Raw genomic sequence first — 22,311 nt, 5'->3', positions numbered from 1 at the left:
TAACCTCTTTATTAACAAGTAATCTCAATTTGCGATACCTTTCCCAATTGGCAGACGATTTAGATTTAACTGCTTTTCGGTAATAATAATTGCGATCGTTCATCAATTGCGAAAGACTGGAGTTCATCCACGGAATTTGAATACCCTTGACACAATTTCTTTTAATTGGAGCATGATGGTCTGCTATTTCACTAAACATTTTGTTCCAAGTAGATATGGCAGAGTCAAGGTCAGGATCTTCAACAGCGTCGTGCCAATTTACATTTTTAAGATCATCGATAAATTTATTCTTATTGTATGATTTATATGAACAATATTCAATTACTCTTGGTTGGGGCTTAGGGACACCAGACTTAATTGTGCAGTAAATCAAGAAATGGTCGCTAATGGAAATAGGAATTACCCCGCTCTCTACTATACGCTGCCCATTGTTAACAAACAATAAGTCAATAATTGATTCAAATAATTCAGATATTTTCGTTGGAGAGGTGATTCACTGTTCAAGGTTATGCATATTTCTAAAATGTATAATTTTCTGTTTATGTTTGTAATCAGGATTCCCTCTAGACGAAAGGAAATTGATATTAAAATCTCCCAAAATGATCAATTCCGCATCAGGAGGCATGGATGCGAGAAGTGACTTAAGTTCCTCAATACCATTTTCGACCAACATTGACGGCGACTTATAAACACAGCAAATAATAAGCTTTTTACATTTTGGTCGTATGACCTCAACGGAGCATGTTTCTAAGCTTGTAGTTTTCAAATCCTTTCGATACTTATATGGTATACCATCACGAACAAACACCAACGTACCTCCTCCTCGTCTTCCATTTTCCCTATCTTGTCGAGCAAACGTATAGCCAGGCAATTCAATCTCCGAACTCGCAGCCGAGGAATTTAGCCATGTCTCTGATATAGTTAAAATTTCAAAGGGTATTTGTTTGATTAACATTCGGATATCATCCATCTTGTTGACTATGCTTCTGACATTCAAATGTGCCACTTTAAATCCACGAGCTTGCGGTGTTTTACTAAAAACAACATCGGGGCCAGGTTGAGTTTCGACATCATTTGCCAGGGCTATCAGAAATGCCGAGAAGCTTGCATTAAGTATAAAGCGACACGCCAATTTAACGCGTATTGGTGTACTGACAGGTTTCGAGGAAGTGATCTTCGATGGACGATAAATTCCTTCAAATTTTACAGTCGAAATATCCTGTGAGGCATAGAAAAGCTGGCTGCTTACTCGTAAATGTTGTGGCACATCATTTCTACGAACAATGCCACAAAAACTCACGTAAAAATACAAAAAAATCAACACATCCAGAGCACCTCAACACATCCAGAGCACCTCCAAATAGATGCATCTTTTGGAATTAGTTGATAGCTAGGTGACAAGGCAGTACATATATATGACTCCCATTGACAACGTATGATCATCTGGTGTCTAGAGTACAATACAATGAAAAAGCCAGGGAGTTTCAGGATGCATATGTCTGAGTAAGTTTCTCCCTCAATCCACAGCTCTACTGGATACATGATTATAAATGTCAGTCATGCATTTCATGTTATTTCTTTCTATTACATATAAAAGTTGTTACTGTATTATTACCGAAGAATGGTCCTTGGCATATGTACCATATAATGCATTTTGGGTATGATTGGGCAGTCTGGAAACAGTTCCTTGAATTTTTCGTGGTGTTGCTGTATCAAGACCTGAAGGTAAGGGATTTGTTCCTTGCTTATTGTTGGTGAAAATACAATTCGAATAATTTGTAGTAGACAGAACAGGTCCCAATGCTCATCCTTATCAGGAACACATTCACCAATTAAGAAAGGAAGATATAGGGATAGACACCACATCTCATTTGCTAACAATGAAGAAGTAAACATAGTAAAGAGATCAACATTTATATGGAGAGCTAAGGACATGATGAGTGAAATTGTCACAGGGCTATTCACAGAGTACAATGCTATGGCATTAGAGAGTGAAATACACTGGAATTGTGCTAAATCAACAATAACTTTATGGCCCATCTGGGACTATATCCCAGCATGACACTTGGACATCAGATAGACTAGTTTTATTTCATAGCTGACAAATTATTCCAAAATACATCTCTGACTGCAGTTTTTGAATGCATGGAAGTCAAGCTGTTTCATGTCAAATAATGTACATAATGGAATTCCTAAAAATAAGTTATGTTAGCTGTTTAGGCAATTTAAACCTTTATCGGCAGCAAAGGTTGTTTTTGAAAACTGAAATATACCAGTTGCAATTCACAAACAAATCATAAAACTATTTTAGAACTGAAAGGATGTGACAAATAATACAGTGTGTCCTATACTTATATATATTTTGAAAATGTTATATTTCAATTTCCTCTCATATGAACAACCATGCAGTGTAATTATTATACAGTAACTATAATATTTAATGCTCACCATGCTGTTTTAGATTATGATCATCTGAAAACAGTTTCTGTCTCAATATCTTAGCAGGCTTATTTGATGCATTATGGTATCCATTTTCGAATGAAACAATTCTCTTATTCAATTCTTGCAGTGTGAGGAATTTCTTTTCCATAATGTAGACCTTCAACACTTCCTTTACACAGTACTGGAGCACTCCTTCAAGGATATCATGCATTGCATCTTGAGGAAGACCACCAATGACATGGAAGTATCTTGAATCGTTTAGCAAGGATCGCCTGTTTAGGCCGTAGCTTCTGCTGAAATAGTCTTTGAGTTCACGATTAAGTCTTTGGCACTGCATTTCAATGATTTTCTCTTGTTCGAAGGGTGAAAAAACTTTCCAGGAACTGATAATTCATTAAAGATATACAGTAGACATATTATTATGCACTGTTCAATGCTGGCATGGAATTTTTGTGCGACTATTCAAAAGTTTGAAGCGTAAATTTGATCACCACTATTATCTTGGTGTTAAAAAGCATATACCTGTACATTCAGTACTGTAAGTTAATTGTAAAGTTATTATGTTGTTGTGGTTTTTTGAACTTGTGTGTTATATACATTACTTGTGCCATACAGTTTGTTGTCCAGTAAGCGGCCAGTTCGGCTTAACTCCACTATAAATTCATAATAATGCGGCTTAATGATCTTAAACCTTCTCAGCAACACATAAACTTAGTTGTACGTGTTGTACACGTAAACTCGTAAATTCTGCCCTTTGCCTTTCTGAAATATTTAAAATGATAAGATGTAACTTTTCTGCCCAGTATGCCGCCACGTATCCCAATAACCGGCCAGCTTTATTATGTAGGCTTCAATAAGAAAAACCTGCAAATGTAAGTTTGTTTGCCTGTCTTGAACCTTTCTCGAAGTTATATCTTTAGCAGAGATCATATTTATGTCGGGGTCACACAGTAAAAATCATCTTTTTTGTTGGGGAGGTTTTAGAGGGATAATTTAGCCCAAACACTTAAATTTCATGCTTACATTAAAAAATAAGGAGCCAATAAACACAAAAAATCGTTTATTTAATACAAATTTATTTGCAATACAGTTTTTTCTTCCATTTTTTGAATAGCTTCATCAACCTGCTTAAATATACCATCACAGACATTGGAATTATTCAGTTGTATTCTATATGAACACGGAATTACTGCTCCTCCTCCTTGTGCATGCTGCGGTGGCCAAGGATTAAAGCTTTTGCAGGGATTTCCTGTTTGTTCACTGAAACAAACAACACAAATTGCATATTACATTTAACATGTTAGTTAAGGCCTAGATGCCTCTTCTTTACAAGTAAAATCATCTGGCATTAGACCAATTAATTAACAAAGCAGGGGAGTCCAGGGCACATTGGGCCTTAATGGCCTAAACGCAATTCTTGACAATGATATTATACAATATTAAATGCCTCAACACTGATGGTATTTGATTATTTAAATATCACACTCATCTGCATTGTGAGGTTTGATAGAGTTCATCTAAATTTATCAAACAAGCATGTGTAATTGTCACATACCACTCAATACAGCCCACTTCAGAATTTTCAAGCAGAGTCCAAAAACATTCCGAAAGCCCCCTGGGGACTCGACCAATGGGCAAGCCCGCAATAGTCCTAACTCGCTCTCCTCGTTTTTCATCTGTTACATGATTCCATAAATCTCTTGGGATATTGTCTATCTCAGGGATCCAAACCAAACACGAATGTGGATCATGATGGTTTCCATACTCTTTGGTGACAGGCAGCAAAATATTTGGAGGTGGTTTTATTTGGAATTCGTGGTAACCTTTAATGACAGCGTTATTGATGACAATAAGACGCATGATACCTGCTACGACACCGCGGAAATTGGTATAGGCTTAGCCGCAATTCTCGATACTTAGACTTCAAACTTGGTGAGGAAAAAGATTTATAAATATTCAAGAAAATATGTCTTGCACAAAAGATTTGAAGCTTGCTCACAGTAAAAACGAATCGTCTGAATTAATAACCTTGTGTATACTTTAAGCCTCAAAATGGCCATTTCACAGCGGTCAGATGTGTATGATGAGCTGTCAAAAGATTGCAGAATGCGTATTCAGAAGAAAAATTGAACTTTTTTAAGATATTCAAAAGGTTTCTCTTTGATAGGGCGATACAGAAATGCACAATTGTGAACCAGCGATTAGATTTTCGGGTTGAAACGTCTTAAACACCAATTTCTGCAGTGTCACCTGCTACAAAGACAAAAACTCAAAATAGTACTGGCTATATATAGCTACAACGATTCTGAAAACGGTCGCCAATACTTTGCATTGTTTATATTTAAAGTTTTAAAGTAAAGTAAGCATGTTACCCAAAGAGGCTGGTTACTGAAACAAAATTTGAAAGTTTAAGGTAAGCCATTACATCTATAAACAAGTGTGATTCCTTGCTTAATAATTTAACAATTAAAAGATTAGTGCAAGTTGACACTTCTCAAAAGAGATACGCATGCATGGGATGTACACTGTACCTAAAATGAACATGTCATTAATAAGGCTTCTCAAAAGTTACACTGATGGCAATAGAATGGTTCATCAGAGTGTAAAATGTCAATGTCAAATTCAAAAGGAACGCATTCTATGTGCATCCACAATTTGCAGGAGTCGTACATGACCCATGGATTGTTTTCGTCATCTATGGATAAATATTCCTCTGAGCAAACACTACAGATGTTCTCATCGATGCTTTCATTCCCAAATGTAAGGCAAGTTCTTTTCACTTTCCTACGTTTTCTCCCATCACTTTTATCAGAATATTCACTTTTCTTTGCTTCCTTAACACTATCCCTTTTCCGTTTCTGTTCTTTCGTTCTTTCTCTTTCTTTTTTCTTCTTTTCCTTTCTTTTTTTTTCATCTTCCACTTTCTTCCGCTTCTCTTCCTTTCGTTCCTGACTTTCCTTTAATCTTTTCTGTTTATCTGCTAACTGTCGGGCTTTCTTTAATTTTTCATCCAGAAGAATTTGTTTGGATGCCAGACCGCTAATAAAGTTTGGTATGGTTCTTTTCACATTCACTCTTTTAGGCGAGACCTTTGGTTCAAGATTTGGGTATGTAAGGATTTCTTAAAAGAAAAGAGTGGAAATCCTAGAAAGTTCTGGGACTGTATTAAAAATATATTCCCAAGCAATTCAGCCAAGCCTGTGCCGTCACCTTTGTCTAAGGAAGATGCTAAAGCTCGTGTAGAAAACTTTAGTTATTATTTTAAAAATGTTATCTGCTCATTAAAGGACAAGGCAATCCCACTTGTTGATTGTGCTTGGAGATACATCAAGCCACCCTCTGTTAGGACTGAAAAGAGATTTGTCCTTAGTTGCGTATCAAAGGTAAAAATTGAGCATGAACTTCGATCGTTAAAGCGTACTAAGGCTACTGGTATTGACGAATTCCCACCTGGAATGCTCAAAGACTGTGCTAAATACATCTCTGGCCCTTTATGCTATGTTATTAACTTATCAATCAAACGCGGAATGGTGCCCACACTCTGGAAGATTGCAAAAGTTGTACCGATATATAAATCCGGAAACGTCGAATTATTGGAAAACCATCGACCTATATCAGTTCTGCCAGTATTGTCAAAGGTTTTTGAGAAAAATGTCCATAAGCAACTGATTGACTATGTTGAAGAAAATGATTTGCTGAACAATTGTCAGTATGGTTTCCGAAAACATCGTTCAACTAAGTTAGCTGCTACGCTGCTGTGTGATGATATACGACGTGAGATGGATAGTGGAAAATTGGTGGGAGATGTTTACATTGACCTCAGTAAAGCCTTCGATACCATTGGCCATGGTATTTTGTTGAAAAAGCTGGAATCTTATGGTATTATTGGTAATGAATTAGCCTGGTTCACTGATTACCTGATTAACAGAAATCAGATAGTTGAGATTAACAACGTACGCTCCGATAAAGAGCCCATTTTCTGTGGTGTTCCCCAGGGCTCAATTCTTGGGCCCTTACTTTTCATCATATTTTTTAATGATATTGCGGACAGTTTACAACATTCAAAGGTGATTACATATGCCGATGATACTGTTATCTATTATTCAAGCAAAGATGTGAACGTGATTGAAGATATATTAAACATGGAAATGGAAGGCATTGGAAATTACTGTATGGAAAATGAACTTTTACTAAACCTTAAGAAGGGGAAAACAGAAGTAATGTTATATGGAACATCTAAGAGGATTGGTAAATTAGGAAATCTCAAAATCCGGTATCAAAACTCTGAAATATCTTTTGTGAACAAGTATGTTTATCTGGGCAATACAATGGATAGTCATTTACTTATGAACTTCAACTTTGATTGTGCATACAAAAAGGCAAGTGGACGTCTAAGATTGTTGCAAAGGGTCAGAAAGTATCGAACGGTTTATGCAGCAGAAAAGATTTTTAGGATGATAATACTTCCCGTATTAACTTACAGTAGTACAATGAAAATGACCTTAACAGAAACACAAATGAATAAGTTAACATCACTTCAAAATCGCGCAAAGAGCGTCATAGGTAAAAGTGTACCAAACATCATTGACGTCATCAGAAGCGAATCTTGCCTGCTCGTGAGGAAGTGTTTAGAGAAGGAACTACACAACCCAATATTTGACTAGTATTTTACAATGATCAGTCATGAGAAGAGAACCAGAAACAACAATAACATGTTGAGATTACCACAGGTAAAACTAGAGGTAGCAAAACAAAGTTTTTATTTTGGTGGAGCAAAATTATACAACGCTCTGCCATTAAATTTAAGATTAGTGGGAACTTTGGAAAATTTTAGGGAGGCTTAAAGGAACATTTCAATTCTGTAAATTAATTTGTTGTATTTTACTACTGATATTTTATACTTTTTAATTAGTTCATTGTAATTGAAGATATAGCTAGGTCTACAGGACAAACGTTGATAGCAGTTTTCACACTGTATTTTATTGTATAAATATTGTGTAGAAACTGAAGTTTTTATCCTGTATAAAGATTTAGTAATAATAATACGTTGCATTCTGAAGAGTTCGATTTGGTAGATGAAGATTGTTGTGGCTCGATCGTTTTTTCCACGGGCTGAGAAGTTTCTGCTTCTCTGTCTTTATGAAGATATGATGGGTTTGCTGACTTGTATAGCTTCTTCCAAGTGCAAAAAGTGGGACTTCCGTCCAAGTCTTACTCTTCCTCAATTCTACGCCTATATTTGGCCCGTGACGGAGTTGAAAGTGCAGCATCCAGTGCCTCAAATGCTTGCATTGTGGCAGATGCACTAGCTTTGTCAACCCGTTGGTCGGTGTCACACGATTGACTAGACGGATCCAGTAACCCCTTCGAGACTTCTCTCTTATCAAGTGGATAAATACCAGCTTTACGAAATGCAGCTGTAAGAATGGACGGGCACATGACATCTTCCCACGTAGACTTTAAGACAGAACAAAAGTTCTTCTTAGTGATATCCGCATTGGGATTTCTCTGCGTATATTCCCGTACTGATTTATACCAGCTTCGTTTCATACTGCCAAATAATCCAACGTCAGCAGGCTGGACAATATGCGTTGCATTTTTCAATAAAGCGTATAAGTAAATGCCGTTTTTCTCAGCAAGTTCAAAGGTATGTAAATCAAGGTGGGAGTCAGGACTATCCACAAGAAGGAGCACGGGTCTTTTCAGTGGTAAGTTAGGAATAAAGTGATTTGCTAGCCACATATAAAACGTTTCAGTGTGCATATAACCTGACTCGGTCATGGAGTAAACACTGCCATCTACTCCTCCTTCTAAAGGATTATAAGTAGTGGGAATCCGTTTTCCAGGGAAAATAAAATAAGGGGGCATCCATTGCCCACTAGCATTGAAACAGGGGAGCATTGTAATACGCTCCCTATTTCCAGACATTACTTGATACGGTGCTTCTTTTTGCTGAGAGGGACCAATAACTTTTCCAACTCGGCCATTCAAGTCAAATCCGGTCTCATCACAATTCCATATCTGGCCAGGTTGGTCAATCAAATCTTTTTCTAGCAAGAACTGTTGGTACTCAGAAAACCACTTATCTACATCTTCTTGAGTGATTCTCGCCCTTTTCTTTTCTATAGGTGTTGCTTTTCGAACCTTTACTTGAGGATTTCTCTTCATATAACTACGAAACCATTTGTTTCCGGGTTTATTGTTTTTAAATGGTGTAGATCGGCCATCCTTGTCTAAAAAATTCTTCACGGTTTGTAAAAAATTACTCTTTGACTCACCAAACCCATGGTTAGACATTTGGATAAGTCACTCTGCCATTTGAGTTTCCTCCATTTCTGTTAAAATCGGCAGGGGACCTTTGCGCCTGTTGTGTGTGTGTGCAACTTCCCATTAACTCCAGACTGCAGTGCTGTTCTTTTTAAACCCCATTTCTCAGCAGTTTTCCTTGTACTTAATCCTCCATCATTCACATCTTTCATTGCCCTCAAGTATTTTTCTGATACAGTATTAGTTACATTAGAGACATTTGCTCCGATTTGGCGTGCCATCCGTGATCATGAATATAAATTTTGTGACACAAACATGTGGCTATATAAAAAAAACAATTACATTTTTTTCCATGCACATATTAAATTGGAATGTAATTATATATGAAATTTTGTTATACTTTTTTTTGACACATTGTCACATATAAATTTTTCAGAATGTTAATTTACTTTTTGGTAAAATTATATATGGGGGTATTCAGTCAGTTGTGATGTTGATTTTATTTTGACATCATAAGAGTATATGAACATAAGAGCACGGAGCAGGTATAGATTATTCAAATACAAACCAATTGTATCTATTCATAACAGTGCACCCATTATAATTACAAAGCACTTATTCAACCACTTGTCCTTGGAATCCCCAGAAAACTAAGGTCTGGTGTGGAAGATGACTGCACTTTAAGGGTTAAGGTTAATATACCTATTTGTTACCAGAACAAATTAGGATCCCAAGTATAATAGCATTTGCAACCACATAAGTATAAAATAACACAATGTTGAACTGCATGTGCTTTCAACAGGTATAGCATCATACTTAGTATTTTGCCTCCATCTCACTTGAATGGATATTTAACAAGTCTTGTAGATGAAATTGATTGAATGAAAATTGATATATATTTATTATACCTAACCAGGAACAACTGGGTTAATGCAACTACAGCTCCCTTACGGGAATCAAACCTGCTGGACCCAGTAAACCTGCAATTTACAAGGCAGCAGTTTCAATTCCTGATACCTGTACTTTCATTTTCCACAGCTGTTCTATGCATGATGTCTGTTACAATCAATGGGTGTATGAAAGGGGAGACCATGAGTATTCACCCCATGCCTGGGGGTACACAAATCATGGGGGAAATTTTAAAATCAAAAGATTATGTAGTGTTTCTACATGCCTATGGATACTTTTTTCATGAGGCAATGAATAATGATCTTGTTATGCTGTTTTTTCATTAGAAATGTTTCATGGGAAAGGGACTCAAGAGTTTCTAATTGAAACTGCATTAACATTTGCAGCCCCATTATGTAAATCATAAAATAGAAAATATTTATAATACTAGAGCTAGTAACCTTCTAAAAACCATAAGGCTTTAATAACTATAATTTCTATATAAAAATAGCCCACTACTCAAATAAGTCTGATTCCTCCGCAATAAATGGAAAATGTTATAAAATTACCCACCGATAAGCCCCCAAAATAAAAAGGTGCCTGAAAATATAAGCTTCCAGCCTTCCAAGGTTGTTTCATATTTTTGACGCTTGAAATATATAAACCTTTAAAAATATGTAAATTATATTGAATGAAATCCGTCTGTAAGACAACGACCGACATTCTATTGTGTTGACCGTATAATGGAACTGGAACTCAGAAATTGAGCAATTTTTAAATCAAATGTAACCTGAGAAACTAACGCAACTTAATAAATTATTAATGATTTTACGTATCTCTGACCTTTGGTCTTTTATTTGTATTATTCATGGATACTCGCTATAGAAATTTTTTACAAAATAATAGGTTTATTTTGAATGAAATTGTTTACTATGTTGTAAAAGAGCCGACAATTTGTTGATCTTAATCAGACTCACCTGCAAACGTTGATTGTTGTAAAGAGAAATAAACAGTTTGAAACCTGCCAAAATTATAATCCATATAAGGAGACGTTCGGCTTCGCGTCGGAAATATTTCATTCGAAGTTAATCGACTATTTGACAATGAAATTCAGAAATAATTTTGTTTTGGCCGGAAACTGGTACAGGCCGAATACCGGGCAACAAACTGTATGTATATGTTAGTCTGAGTGGAACCAACTGTGCAAGCTGAAAATGCTTTACTGTGCTGGAACCCAAACCCACACACTTTAAGTACCTTGGTTGAGCATTTTCAGCCTGCATTGTTGGTTCACTCTGTGTACATCACTAGCCAAGAGTAATTGTATATAAGTAATTCTTTTTAGTAAGAGAAACTTGACACCAGTCCTATATTAATTCTTAAAGCTTGATACACTTAATTTACCCTCACTGGGCTGAGTGAGAGTCTAAAAATCACCCTATATTTATTCCATGATGGTATTTCCAGTGGACTTGGCTTGGTTTTGAGTATTTTACTCGAAATCTTTCCATTAGTTGAGGAAGGGATCAGTAACCACTGACCTGTAGGAGCATGACCAATGTCATACTTACAGTAATGAATGTGAGTTAGCTTTTAGAATACAGGTGAAAGTCTTGGATATACATTAATTTGGTTAAATCTTGAAGAAAGAAATACCTTTGATATTAATTCCTCCATGGTTGTCATACATTCTCTGCACTTTCTATAGGCTTGTGCCCCTTCTTTAAAACCACCCATCTGCTGTGAACCCAGGTTGTCTCCAGAGGCATAGGCTATAGTCCCTCTAAAATTCCTCATTTGGCCATGGATGTTAAATGCATACCCCTCATCCTTTAGAACAAAAGAAAAAAACAATGAATTGCAGATTTATATGTTATCATTTTAGCTGTTAATTAAGTTAATTAAATATTTTTATTTAATAATATACCTACATTACCTGTTCCAGTAACCTGATATCATTGATCAAGACCTCTAGTATTCTATCAATGCCATACTGTTTAAGATGGTTACTATTCACTATCGCAAAGAGTTGAATAGATCTGTAACTGGCTCGCTTATTAGGAGATATATTTCCAAGAGTGTAATAGAAGTTACCTTAAAGGAAGATACTGTATCATATAAATATAGTAAACATAACATGAGACTTAATGTGTTAATTCCTGCTATATCTACTATATTATTGAATGTTGAGCAATTAGTTACAGTACATAAATGTACAATATCCCATATTTTGACTGGCAGGCAGTTACTGCATAAATTATTGCGACCAGCGAGCGAGCACTAGCGAGAGAGCTGGGAGCACTCTAATCTGGGTAGAAAAGAAAAATATATCACTGGCTCGGATTAGCCTTTGACAGGATTCACACCAGCTCAGAAATTCGCATTCCATATTTGGGAACGTTTTCTATATATGGAATTTCATTCCGCATGGAATGATGTCGATGGAAAACGGTCTTTTCTTTGGAAAAACTTGTCAAACGTGTGCAAAGGTTAGAAATATATTTACATAATTTTGAAAATTATTCACATGTAAGTACTGTATTCAAAGCTCTTTTTGTGTGGGTAAATATTTACTTGTGGCATAGAGTGGCATAGGTAATTGTACTAGAAATACATGCATGCAGCAACCCCTCGCTATTTCAAACCAAGTACACAATTTCCTGAGTTAACCTGACCTAAACTTATATTATGAAATGACACAAAACTCAAATCAGTCTTAAAGTTTCCATCATTCAATACAAAAATAATCACAAAGCTAGTGTAAACATTGCCCGTTCAATTTTGCTGCATTATACCATGCCAGCAATTAAGTAACGGTTTAAAATCGAAGTTTCAAACGATTAAAACAGTACAAAATCTTCACAGACAAAGAAAAAACTTCAAATGTTATTTTATTCTGTAATTGCAGTCAACGCCGGAGGCTAAAAGTTTCAGTATACTTTATAAATATAGTGTGTATTTTTGATACCAAAATTCAAATTACACTTTCAAAAACACTTTTTGAAGTTAAAGCAAAGGTGTAATAGCCCTTCACAGGTTTATGCGTTTGCAGAAAAAGCTGAAAGTTTAACAAATGAATGGCATACAAAGCTGAAAAGTATACAAATACGGCTCATTCTTACCGCGAAACAAGTACGAGATAAACAAAGTAAACACGTACCCTTTGTCTTTGAAAACATTTATAAGCTTGCAGATTATGAATTATTCCTCTTACACGGCTTTGTTTTGACTGTATCCAGGTTCATCTTTGCTATCTGTCATGCTTCATATATCTTGTTTATTCTCGTTTTACTTTCTTTGCACAAAGTTTATGAAACGCTTTTACAAAAATGTTTACGAAATGACAGTTAAATTGCTGACGTTCTCATTGAAATACAAACTTTCTGTCTTAGCCAATCAGAACGTTCGTTGATTACCAGTCTACACTCGTTCGCATTTCACGCATGCGCACAAGTACCATGACCATTGAACGTCCACGGTCCACGACATAAAATTTGAGCAACTTTGGATTCCGCTATGTTCTGTCACAATACCCGGGTGTAATAAATCTCCCAGCGGAATTAGTACCCTCGCACGGCGCTTCGCGCCGGCTCGGGGAAAAGTCGTGTGTTCGAAATCGAGACGACTATTCAAAAATCAAATTGCCAATTTTGGCAAGAACGACTATTCAAAAATCAAATTGTCAATTTTGGCAAGACCAATTGTGGTTTGTCCAATGTGGACTTTTAACTAAAAGAAACAAAAAAGCATTTGCATAATAGTTCACTTCTTATGAAATTTATGTTACGTGTTCATCTATAAAGTGCGAATGAGCAATAATATACTCTGTCTCCAATATGTCAACTTTTACGAATCAAAATGCCGAAAGTATAAATGATTTATTACTTCGTCTGAGAGAAAGGTTAGCGAGAAAAAATTTACAACCATATGATGTTGGCGGATCAGGTGACTGCTTCTTTAGATCGGTTTCTCACCAGCTGTTTGGTACTCCAGATTGTCATTTAGAAATACGTTTAGCAGGGGTTAATCATTTAGCAGAAAACCCTCAGTATTATATTGAATTCAATGCTCATGATTCCTGGTTAGATTATTTAACAACAATAGGAAAAGTTGGCGCTTGGTGTGATAACATCATTAATCAAGGAACAGATATGAGTAGTTTCTTACCTATTCCTGAGAGTGAGCAAAAAGAAATTTACACATAGCAGAAGGGAAAAAGGCTTCTGAAACAGTATGTCAGTATGTTGGCTGGTTGCTATCTACTTATAACCCAAATTCTCCAGATAATGGTGTGTGGATAAAACCCAATATACATCCTTGTCAAAAACGATCTGATGAAATAAATGCTAAAGATTCCGATTCAGACTATGTCGATTTATTAAATACAGTGCAAAGACACACTCGCTGTAGTGCAAACTATTGTCTTCGAAAAAAACAGAGTTAAAGTGAGTTCAAATGTAGATTTAAATTCCCATTTGAAATATGTAACAAAACCAGACTAGAATTTGAACCAATTCATAAAAATAATGGCAATGCATGTCAATATAGGGCTAAGATTACAACAAGAAGAAATGATAGCAGGATCAATAACCATTAGCGCATCCAATTACAAGGTTGGAGAGCAAACTGTGACATTCAGGTGGTAATTGATTACCATGCATGTATAGAGTACCTTTCAAAATATGCTTCTAAAGGAGAACCAAGATCACAGGTATTAAAAGATGTTTTTAGCTCTATTGTTCATAATTGTGCAAAAGATGTTAATCCACTCAAACTTATTAAAAATGTAATTATGAAGTCATTAGGACAACGTGACTACTCTGCACAAGAGGTAATGCATCACCTATTATCACTCAAACTGGTTAGTTCTTCCTTTAAAGTTATACCAGTAAGTCTTTATGGTTCACGTGGAATAAAAAATAATCCTGAAGATAGTGATTGTGTAACAAAAGATTCTCTTCTTGATATGTATGCAAAACGTAAGAATTATACCCAAAACTTTTCAAATATTGATTCCTTGAATTTTATTACATTTGCTACAAAATACAAAATTGTGAACAATAAGATTGTTAATTAAGCAGAAAATATTATTCCAAGAACATTTCCAGTGTTCTCATCCTCTCCTAAAAGTCCAAATTTTGGACTTCACTGTAAGTGCCAATTACTGAAGTATAAACCTTGGCACACAACCCCGGACAATGCTTGGGATGATCAGCCAGGAACTGATGAAATATATATTATCGAATGGAAGAGGTTTCTAGAAACACAATTTGCAAAAGAAAATGTTCCAGATTGGTCTGACAAAATAGATTTGTTACAGAACCAAGCTAATTGTAATGACAATCAGGAATCTACACCAGAATCTTTTGAAAGAGAAGAATGGATGTATTTAGCAGATCTTATACCTGGGCGGTTTGTTAATACTGATTTACCAGCTGCTAGTCAACCTGATTTTGTCTGGCAAAATGACAAATGCAACTACACTGACACTGAAATAGCAGAAATGCCCTCCTGGATTAAAACTCAAAAGGAAAGTTTACCTTGCGATAATGCTAGAAACCAAACATTGGTCAATATTGGTACTTTTAGTGATATGCAAAGGTTGGCATACAATATTATTAGAAGCCACTCGCAACAGCACTGCCCTACACATCCATTGTTATTAATTATTATTGGTGATGCTGGTACAGGCAAAAACTATCTTATTCATGCCGTCAGAAATCTACTTCAAGCATGCTGTGCAATTACTGCCTCTACTGGTAAAGCTTCGTACAACATTGGAGGCTGTACTATTCACTCTCTCTTACAACTACCAGTTGGCCGAAAAGGTGATAAAGACTTAAGTGGACAGAATCTTCTCAGGTTGCAAGAAAATTTAAACGATATAAGGTATATTCTTATTGATGAATATTCCATGCTTGGCCAAACAATGTTTGGCTGGCTAGATAGACGGTGCAGACAAGCCACTAGTATTAGTCATCAACTTTTCAGTGGCAAGTCCATTATATTGTTAGGTGATCCTGGTCAGTTACCACCAGTAGGTGATAAACCTTTATACCATGCTAGACCATCTGGTTCTCTTGGAGAACAAGGTCATGCAGCTTTTTTCATGTTCACAAACGTTGTTAAACTTACAGTAAATCAGAGAGTTCATGGCTCAAACCCTGACCAAATTAAGTTTAAGGACTTATTAAGTCGTCTACGCACAGGAGATTCTAATGAGCAAGACTGGGAGCTTCTTCTTGCACGTCAGCCTTCCAACGTCAACAATTTGGCTGAATTTAAATCTGCTACACGACTCTACTTTAGCAATGAAGAAGTTGCAGCTTACAATTTTGAACAGTTACTAGCCCTACACCAGCCAATTGCATGTATAAATGCACTTCATTCTAGTGAAAAAGCTAAGAAGGCAACTGCTGATGAAATGTCAGGATTGCAACCTACGGTTTTTCTTGCGAAAGGTGAACGAGTTATGCTAACCATGAATTTATGGACAAATGTTGGTCTATGTAATGGTGCAACTGGAACAGTTGTAGAATTTATTTTTGCTAACAATCAATCTCCTCCTAACTTACCAGTGGCAGTTATAATACAGTTTGATGACTACACGGGTCCAACTATCAGCAATAATAGCGCTGCATGTGTACCAATAACTCCAATTTCAGTTACTTCACAATGCTTAGATGGCGTAAATGAGAGACAACAACTTCCACTTAAACTTGCGTGGGCTATGACAATTCATAAAAGCCAAGGGTTAACTTTGCCAAAAGCATGGATAAATATTGGTAAAACAGAAAAAACTGCAGGCATCTCATATGTAGCAATCAGTAGAGTAAGAACACTTTCTTCTTGCATCATTGAACCAATGACATTTCAACGTCTCACAAGTCTAAAAAGGTCTAAAAATTTAAAATTTAGGCTTGAAGAGGAAAAACGCCTGGAGAGTCTCTATGAAAACACAGTTCAAAATGGAATGTTGTAGTATATATTGTTCTTTTTCAAATCACTTATCAAAATTATTGTCACTTCATTAAGAGTTTATCACCTTCACAGCCAGTCTTTGAATACAGGCTTACTATAATTTATGTGTATCTAATAAACCTATGGCAGGAAAAGGTTCATCAAGTACAGTAGTAGCTGCAGACAATATATAGCTTTAATTGTATATTGATTAACTATTATCTTCATGTATACACATAGTTACTCCATGATGTAGATGAACATTCTACATCTCATCTATTTTATCTTCTCTTATTCATTTACTCTCAGGAATATTGTCAAATTCAGTATGGCTTACGGTGAGTCTATACAAATCATAAGAAGTAAACCAAGTTTATTGTATTTTATTCTCGTCTTATTAGCTCTATACCCCAGTATATCTTTTTTTTATATAACTTATTGCTTTTCATTTGTCTTGCAGATTTAAAAAACAGCGAAGAAATGGCACCAATTGGTAAATATTAATTCTCATTTGTTGTAATATTGTCAATTATTAGAGTATATATATAGATATATAGATATATAGATATATAGATATATAGATATATAGATATATAGATATATAGATATATAGATATATAGATATATAGATATATAGATATATAGATATATAGATATATAGATATATAGATATATAGATATATAGATATATAGATATATAGATATATAGATATAGGTATAGATATATATAGATATATATAGATACATATATAGATATATATAGATATATATAGATAATTACTTTAAAACATGTTATTTTTATAACATTAAAGACAAGACAGACTTAAAAATTCAGTTCAGATGATGTTGATATTCTATTTGTCCCCTATATAAACGCATTGATAACCTACATATAACTTATGGGCAAGTGATTAAATTTCCAGTGGACAAAAACATCCAATGCATTCATACTTATTCCCTCATTAACCATCTTATTACAAATGCTTGGTTTTGGTGTGGTGGATATCACTTGTTCTTGCAAGCCTCAGAAACTTTACTTAAAAACTTTAAAAAACCTGGTCGCTCCAAACAATGCTTTTACTTATAATAAGACTTTTTTGGATACATCCAAAACAAAAGTATTGCTAATTTATTATAAATCTTTAATTACTAATTTATATATTTATACCTTTTGTAGGCATTGATCCAAACAGAATTGACTGCTTTGTCCCCCAAGTTTCGCCGATCAAAAATTCTGGCAAAACGAAGTATTTTGATTGCAAACTTCAAACAAGAACCAGTGTTGTAAAAGGTGTATGTTTCAGTCCAGAAAAGCGAAAGAATCTCGAAGAACTCATGCGCACTTGTGAAGCCGCAACATTAACCAAGTGTGAAGTCAGCAACAAGTTCAACGTAACCAACATCGTTATCAACAAGAAGTCCAATATCCAAAAGTGCACAACTCCCCTCAACTTCGAACGTGTTGACATAGAAAATACAACAGTCAAACTGTCAACGGTAAAATCTATCCAGCTTGGCCAACTTATTAATGTAAAGGCTTACGTTCGTCAAGTATCAGGCTCTAAAGTCATTTCGACTTCAGCAGGTGTCCGACTTAAAAAACAAGAAGCCATTCTAGCCGATCCATTTGGCTCGATCAAGATACTTCTCTGGGAGAACTTTGTTGACAGTATTGAAACGGGAAAAACATACCTGTTCAAGAACATACGATTGAAGAAAGATAACTATAATAATGTCGTTTATGTCAACACAGCGAAAACCGGTAGTGAAATCAATGATGCAACACCATTTGACCAGCCACTAGCTGAAGAATCTGACGATGCACAAGTTACCATTCTCTCTACCAAAGAAATAACTGCGAATGTTATTGGTGTCGCGAACATAAATAGCCATCGCACATGTTCTTCTTGCAATAAAGCCGTAGAACAAAAAGGAAATATAGCAAAGTGCTCATCGTGCAACCTCACGCAAAAGCTAACCAAAACCAACAGGTGATGGTATGTTAAGCTATTCTTCCAGGATGCAATTGATCATTCCATTAAAGTGCATCTTTCACTCTACCACACTATGATTGTGAAGTTCTTAAAGTAGCCCATATCGAAGTGGATCTTGATCTTTGTGACGAGGAGGAGCTTACGCTTGCTTTGCTTGATGGGACATGCGTCACATTAGCCTATGATACTACTGGAAAAGTTACCGATGTAACTTCTACTGTATAAACCTTGAGAAAGTTTCAGAACTTTGTGACAATATAATGCTATGAACCGCTGTCAAAGTTACCGCTGTAACGACATTACGACATTTTACCACGTATTGTTGCATTATATTTACTTATGTTAAAATTAAAGTTACTTATGTTTGAATGTTGACATTTAGTTTCAATGAATGGTATACTACTCGAAAAGTTACCGATGTAACTTGTATGTACTGTATAAACATCAAGAAATTTTCAGAACTTTTTCCAATACGGTATGGACCGCTGTAACGACATTTTACTATGTATTGTTGCATTATATCAAGTTGTGTTAAAATTAAAGTTACTGTTATGTTTGATGTTCAAATTTACTTTCAATGAATCAGTACAGTCGCAGTGGCTATTATAGTCGCTACTATCTAAAAAATACCCGCCCTATTACGTGTGGTGTATGTTTCAAATAACGTTGCTTTCGATTTGTATATTTCTATTAACACTTGTTTACAACAGTTTATGGCAAGATAATTAGGTCGCACTTTTAACCTGTGGTTACTCCTAGTATAGTTACAGAATTTGCATTGGAAGTTCCTGTTGGCCTGCATGCACCTAGGATCAGCCATGATGAATTCAAGGTTTTTTAGTGGGAGCTGACATAATATAATTTGTGCATAGCATATTACAATACACTCTGATGATAATTAAGTCATGCCAGTGCTGTAGAAGTAAATTTTTCAGAGGGGTGGGGGGGGGAATAGGCTCTCTTGATGGCAACGAAATCATAAAAACCAGCATTTAAGTCGATGATGTCACCAATTTCTAACAATAAATGATAGAAGACACCTAGAAATCGATATAGAATAATGCATTGTTTGTTGTGATAGCTCTACTGTACTATTAAGTAATTATCACTGTATGAGCTCTCCCAAAGGTTCAAGAAAGGGGAGCACCACAATCTTCTACAGCACTGCATCACATGTCATATTGTTTGAAGTTGACATTTCTAGGATGATACTTCGTTTCATTTACAATCAATTCTCCCCACCCTGGTAGTACAGTTTTATAGTACATACATACAGTATAGTTATCAAAGCCTGAAGATTTATCACATAACATACCCAGTTTGTGAATGTTTGCTCTTGAACCTAGAGGGTTACAAATCTCCAATTCATCAAAGAAAAAAAGTATTTGCAATGCAAGAAAGTCTATGCTAAAGAGTGGATGCCTTTTGAAGTCCTCTGCATCACAATAATCACTCATCAAGTCATCAGTTCTGTTATGAGGGTTTTCAATCTTGAAAAATGAAATAAATGACACATAATTACAACATTTCTGGTTTTTAATAGATGTATAAAATTCCAAAAGTTGAGTAAGAAGTTGGTATCTATCTGAATGTTGGCATATGAAGGATTTAAATCCTGGATTTATTTCATTTGTTATTCTCCTTTGTTGACAACTTAGTACATACACTAGATAAACTTGCTTTCTGAGAGAGCTAGGGATCATGGGATGGTACAGGTATTTAGGAAATTATTAGCCATGGGAATTAGAAACATATGCATGGCATGTGGCTGCATGCCTGCATATTTGCATGGTCTCTGCAAAATGGGTTGTCATTTTGCAACTCTGTAAATAATACAGAACACGATCTACTGTAAAGTATAATAAAAATCTTAAAATCACCTCTTTCAACACTGAATCATTGTTCAAAAGTTGTTGCAAACTTGCCAATAATGGTATGTAGTAAGCACAATCCTCTTTTAACACATCTTTTACTTTATTCCCCTTCATTGCTTTTGAATGATAACTACCTAAAACAAGTTTTTTAGGTTCCTATAAAATATAAATACACAGTTCAACTCTTGAATTTATATAAACAAAAGACTTTTCTCTTTCCCTTCCCTCATTTCACTTTTCTTGACTCGGGTGGGGGTTAACTTAGGTTAAATTGGTAGTAGTACAACTTTCACAAGTGAGAAAATGGAGTGGATTTACTTGGGGGTAAAATTTAGGGTGTTGGAGGGTGCTAATTTCCATTTCAAGTGCAAGTGTTGAATTTGGCAGGTGATTTATCAAACCAAAACACAACATTGGGCCATTTGGTGCCTTTTCTACAAGACAATGGCCCATGTTAGGGCTCTCAGTGATGATGGGCCCTGCCTCGTTGAACAGTTACACCCTCTTTATGACTAGCCTGCACCTGCCCTCGGCCCTACCCCTGCCAGGCCAGGTTGGAACCATCCTTGGTACTGTGAAATAAGGCAGTTTCTGTACTTCCAATACCAAGTCCTATATTTGGCTAAATATATTTATTGGGTTGTTCGTAGTAATTTACTTACCACTAGGCCAAAATTACTCTTGTAGTACGAGCTTTGTGAAACCTCATTATCCAAATATAGAAAAGGCTTCCTTATTACACTGTCTTCTTCAAAAAGGTCACTTATTTCTGGGATATTTTCCATATCTAATCCTACGTCCTTCATGCGATCTTTTAAGGCAGATTTTAATACATCTACACTATTTTCAACTATTTCTGTTGTATTTTTCACCATATAATCCACAACCGTTTGGGGAATCTTTCCTTCATCTTTTACTTGGAGTATACAGAGAGCGTTCGACCTGGTAAGTTTACGTGCTTCCTTGGCAATGTCAAATTGGTTTTCAATTATCTCTTGATTCTCGTCAAGGTCACCGTTTCCAAAGTTCTCTGCTCCACTGTCATCATCTGTTCGGTCATGTTCAGGACGTATATTAGAAAGCAAATCTGCATGGTTACGGTAGAAATGGCACTTAAGTGAATAGAAATTTCTATAAGTTCGTGAACAACCATTTACCCCACACAGCATGAAACCCGGTGTAGCGGTCTGAGATTGTCACCGTGCTGAGATTGTATTGTCACTACTGCGCATGCTCTGTTTGTTAGTGCGCCTGCGATTTTTACAGTCCGTGCTGAGATTGTATCAATCGTAAGCAATCGCATATTTGTTTAATTGCGAACACGTGTTTTGAAAATTTGGAAGTTATTTTCGGCATTTTTCTGGAGGAATCTTTTGCTCATTGTCATCCTTCTCATTGGTATTTTGTGAATTAAAGATACTTGAAGATTGTGCATTCTACAGGTGAGCATTTTTCGCTAAAATATCTTTGTGTCTTAATATAATGGAGATGTATGAAGTAAGCTTGCACAAGCTGCGCTAAGTGTGTTTATATTGACAGATTCGAATTATATTTGTTACTACAATCCCTATATAGATTCCTTTTTGTTGTAGTTCTCGGAAACGATGCCTGCTAATATTGTTGGTTCGTGCGATATCCTACCTTCTGGCACTTCTCAAAATACTGGTGAGTCTAAACCATCTGAAGAAAAGTTAAGTTCAGAAGAGGCAAGAAGAAGAAGACTTGACTTGCATAAACGTCAGTGTCAGAACCTGATAGAATATCTCAAAACTAAGAAGTGCAGATCAGAGCTGGACAAGAATGAAATCAGGAACATAAAAAACAAAGCTGCGACACATATGTTTGACACCACAAGTAAGTGTTCAAGTCATTGCTTTATGTCCCTA

General features: G+C 35.7%; 3 protein-coding genes across 3 annotated transcripts; all 3 read right to left on the bottom strand.

Annotated features, from left to right (window-relative positions):
- Nucleotides 1–1,603: 1,603 nt before the first annotated feature.
- On the bottom strand, nt 1,604–2,779 carry LOC114518624. Its single transcript, XM_028538634.1, has 2 exons — nt 2,449–2,779; nt 1,604–1,874 (listed from the first exon to the last, which is right to left on the bottom strand). Exons 1-2 carry the CDS (start codon nt 2,777–2,779, stop codon nt 1,612–1,614), a joined length of 594 nt encoding a protein of 197 aa, XP_028394435.1. The 3' UTR covers nt 1,604–1,611.
- Nucleotides 2,763–21,594, bottom strand: LOC114518560. Its single transcript, XM_028538583.1, has 6 exons — nt 21,088–21,594; nt 20,432–20,581; nt 19,867–20,041; nt 11,534–11,691; nt 11,254–11,427; nt 2,763–2,825 (listed from the first exon to the last, which is right to left on the bottom strand). The coding sequence occupies exons 1-6, from the start codon at nt 21,592–21,594 to the stop codon at nt 2,781–2,783; spliced, it is 1,209 nt and encodes a 402-aa protein (XP_028394384.1). The 3' UTR covers nt 2,763–2,780.
- On the bottom strand, nt 3,507–4,302 carry LOC114518625. The gene is made up of 2 exons (XM_028538635.1): nt 3,998–4,302; nt 3,507–3,702 (listed from the first exon to the last, which is right to left on the bottom strand). The coding sequence occupies exons 1-2, from the start codon at nt 4,300–4,302 to the stop codon at nt 3,507–3,509; spliced, it is 501 nt and encodes a 166-aa protein (XP_028394436.1).
- Nucleotides 21,595–22,311: the final 717 nt, after the last annotated feature.

The sequence above is a fragment of the Dendronephthya gigantea genome, unplaced genomic scaffold (genome assembly GCF_004324835.1).
Source record: "Dendronephthya gigantea isolate DGI-Jeju-01 unplaced genomic scaffold, DenGig_1.0 000011F, whole genome shotgun sequence".
In the NCBI taxonomy this organism is placed as follows: domain Eukaryota; kingdom Metazoa; phylum Cnidaria; class Anthozoa; order Malacalcyonacea; family Nephtheidae; genus Dendronephthya; species Dendronephthya gigantea.
The sequence above is the reverse complement of the archived record's forward strand: the minus strand, read 5'-3'. Positions and strand labels throughout refer to the sequence as shown.

Bases quoted from the DNA above. Each gene is read 5' to 3' on its own strand.
- LOC114518624 (XM_028538634.1), bottom strand. From the start codon at position 2,779: ATGCAGTGCCAAAGACTTAATCGTGAACTCAAAGACTATTTCAGCAGA. The intron at 1,875-2,448 runs GTGAGCATTAAA...CTTCATTGTTAG, and splicing joins TCATAATCTAAAACAGCATG to CAAATGAGATGTGGTGTCTA.
- LOC114518625 (XM_028538635.1), bottom strand. From the start codon at position 4,302: ATGCGTCTTATTGTCATCAATAACGCTGTCATTAAAGGTTACCACGAA. The intron at 3,703-3,997 runs GTATGTGACAAT...TGTTTGTTTCAG, and splicing joins GAAGTGGGCTGTATTGAGTG to TGAACAAACAGGAAATCCCT.
- LOC114518560 (XM_028538583.1), bottom strand. From the start codon at position 21,594: ATGCTGTGTGGGGTAAATGGTTGTTCACGAACTTATAGAAATTTCTAT. The intron at 20,582-21,087 runs GTAAGTAAATTA...TATATTTTATAG, and splicing joins AGAGTAATTTTGGCCTAGTG to GAACCTAAAAAACTTGTTTT. The intron at 11,692-19,866 runs GTATGTTATGTG...TCTTCCTTTAAG, and splicing joins AGCAAACATTCACAAACTGG to GTAACTTCTATTACACTCTT.